The sequence below is a fragment of the Etheostoma spectabile genome, chromosome 15, assembly GCF_008692095.1.
Source record: "Etheostoma spectabile isolate EspeVRDwgs_2016 chromosome 15, UIUC_Espe_1.0, whole genome shotgun sequence".
NCBI classification, from domain to species: Eukaryota; Metazoa; Chordata; class Actinopteri; order Perciformes; family Percidae; genus Etheostoma; species Etheostoma spectabile.
Genome location: NC_045747.1, coordinates 29,932,094 through 29,935,008, shown reverse-complemented (window position 1 = coordinate 29,935,008; position 2,915 = coordinate 29,932,094). Strand labels below are relative to the sequence as shown.

Genomic DNA, 2,915 nt, shown 5'->3' with positions numbered 1-2,915 from the left:
ACGTTGTGAATAAGGGTTTGAAATTGAGCCTAGAGTCCTTAGGGTTCATTTCCTGAGGAACATTAATTCCCTCTGCTCACTTTGAAGGCAAAGTAGGCTAAATAATAATACATTTTATTTAGATAGTGCTTTACATGGTAGGCTACTCAAAGACACTTTACAATAAAACAGGCACATTTATCACATAAAAACAGAAACATGAAACTAGCATATTTAAAGCAACTAAAACACAGTGTAGCTTACAACTTTGTAAAAATGTGGAGTGACTATTAGGCTAAGTAGATATTTTTACATCCTTACACATTCAGTTGGTCCGCTATAGTCTAAACTCTCTCCGTTTGATAACAGTCGTATTTCCCTTTTTGCATATTATATTCTTCCCCTCCTCGTTATTTTCCACTAGAAGCTGCTGCTCATTGGGTGAAACATATGATGCGTGCGTCTTCTCCATTTATGCATCAGTAAATCTGTGATCGATACCGTGGTCCATTTAAGAAAGCCGTGACCGTGCACTTATCCCAGCTATCTCCACCTGGCTTGACATTTTTTTTTAATATGTTAATAAGTTTTAATAGATTAAGCCGCGAGGAGCGGATCACACTAAGTCTAGCTGCGCTTTTCAGTTATCCTGGATATCTTTATTCTACTTTCATACAACAGGCCTCTGGTGTGAGACCAGATTGTATATACAGTGCACATTTGATTTCAATATTTTGCCTATCCACATAAAATACAGATGACACTTAGCCACATACTATATGCATCCCTGTTGACCTGATTAAAATCTGTTTTGGTTTTCCTGGGCTACATGCAAATCAGGGTGGGCCCTCCTTTAGGCCAGAAGGAGGCAATTGTCTCTGTTAAAGTGTGTGTGTCCTCAGACAAAAGATGACTCTGCCTCGTGTTATAACTGACACAGATAAACTGACGATCCGATCTTGAACTCCATCCCAAATGCAGGGTAGAGCGGTTCAGTGAATGTGGTGTTGAAGGTGTAGAGGTGGATCAGTGCGTCGGCGGAGACTCTGTAGAAGGACAGAACGCCAGCAGGCCAGTCCACATACACTGCTACTCTGCCGGTGTCAAAGGAGGGGTGGATGGGTATGACTGCTCTCCTATTTTTGTGACATGCGGAGTAATTATTATCACAGCGTAACAGACTCCAGGACTTGTCATTCTGTCCAATCCAGCAGTCATCATCCTGCCCTTTCCTTTTGATTCCTTTGTATGCCACTCCAATATTAACCCATCCTTTCCAGTCTGCTTCCCAGTAAGAGCGCCCAGTCAGACCGTCTCTACACAGAACCTGCTTCCAGTGGTGAAATCGCTCTGGATGATCGGGGTAAGGCTGCTCCTCTTTCACCTCCGTCACCTTTCTGTTGTCCTCAGACAACATCAGCTTCCTGTTCGCTGTGTCCGGGTCCAGCCGGAGTACATCGGCGTCTGACAGAGAGAATAAAACACATAATTCTACACCTGTTAAATTTGATTTGATTCATGTATATGCAGTTTGACAAATGCCTATACAATAAATTATATCAGATGTCCGCATCATTACGCCAAAAATTGAAATGCCGCTCTGTTATTATGAATCAAAGTAGAGAAGCGCACACTTACACTTCCTCAGTCCTGACTTTAACCTCTTCACTCCACCATGTTCCACACTGGGGATGGGAAATACAAATTAACATATTCTCATTTATAATAATACATGCATACATATAACCACAAACAGATCCAAGTAAAGGAGCATGTAAGAACCTGGGAACAGGTACACTGGGACACATTCCTGGAGCCAGTAGTTTAGGAACATTGACCTAGGAAATGTTTAACTGTAATGGCTTTTTCCCTAAATCAGGTCCGAACCCTAATTACCATGTTTACCGAACAAGATAGGATCTGCGTCTGTGTTTCAGTAATACAGCTGCAGGTTGTCAAGTCTGAGACCAACTTCTAGTAACTAGCTTTGACCGAAAGAATGAGGTCACAGATACAAGCAACATTCATCATTCTTCCTTGTATGAACTTTTTTTACATTTAAACTTAAATGAGTTTTGGTGGTTTGTGTGCCTAGAATGGATGCCTCTTTCTAGGTAGAAGTGACTGAAGGAAAACCTTAGCATAGACTTTCAACAGCCTGGAAAGCCAAAAGAAGCATGAGAAAGTCATGAGAGAAAAGGCCTATTGCCACAGTGATTGTGACCATGACAGGCAAATAAAAAATGGAGGAGTAAGTGAAAATTATCTCTGCCTGGCATTAAGTCTCTCCATACCTAAGAACAGTCAGTTGCAAGCGTGGATCCTCTAGGGCAGCGGAGAGCAGCTTCATGCCTGTGTCTCCTGGATGGTTGTAGCTCAGGTCCAGCTCTCTCAGATGGGAGGGGTTACAGCTCAGAGCTGAGGCCTGGGCAGCACAGCCTTCCTCTGATACCAGGCAGCCTGACAGTCTGCCAACATACATGGAAAACAAGCAAGTAGCAACAGGTTTAGGTGTTTCTAAATCCTAGCTCTAAATGCAAGTCAGAGTCAGGCATGGCATATTGACAAGTTAAATCTGTAGACATTTTGGCACAAGCTATGTGCCAAAATATTTTCTTTTCCTAGATTAAAGAATACTACCTCAAGGTTTCCAGTCTACAGTGTGGACTCGCAAGTCCAGCAGAAAGCAGCTTCACTCCTGAGTCCTGCAGATCGTTGTTACTCAGGTCCAGCTCTCTCAGAGTGGAGTTTTTGGCACTGAGAACTGATGCCAGAGCTTCACAGCTTCTCTTTGACAAGTTACAGCCATTCAGTCTGAAAAAGCACGCAGACAAACAATTTATCTTTTAGTTCATTCTCTGTAAAATTAACGTATGATTTAATTCTTTTATTTGGATAGCAGTGCACCTACAGAGCTTTGTTGGAGGCTTTGACCA

General features: G+C 42.3%; 1 protein-coding gene across 1 annotated transcript; it reads right to left on the bottom strand.

Moving 5' to 3' along the window:
* Nucleotides 1-377: 377 nt before the first annotated feature.
* On the bottom strand, nucleotides 378-2,793 carry LOC116703720 (stonustoxin subunit beta; the record flags this gene model as incomplete). The annotated part of the gene is given in 4 exon segments (XM_032538650.1): nucleotides 378-1,443; nucleotides 1,618-1,664; nucleotides 2,274-2,447; nucleotides 2,620-2,793. Coding segments are annotated over 4 exon segments (934 nt in total), but the record flags the coding sequence as incomplete, so codon positions are not given.
* Between the last annotated feature and the right edge of the window lie 122 nt (nucleotides 2,794-2,915).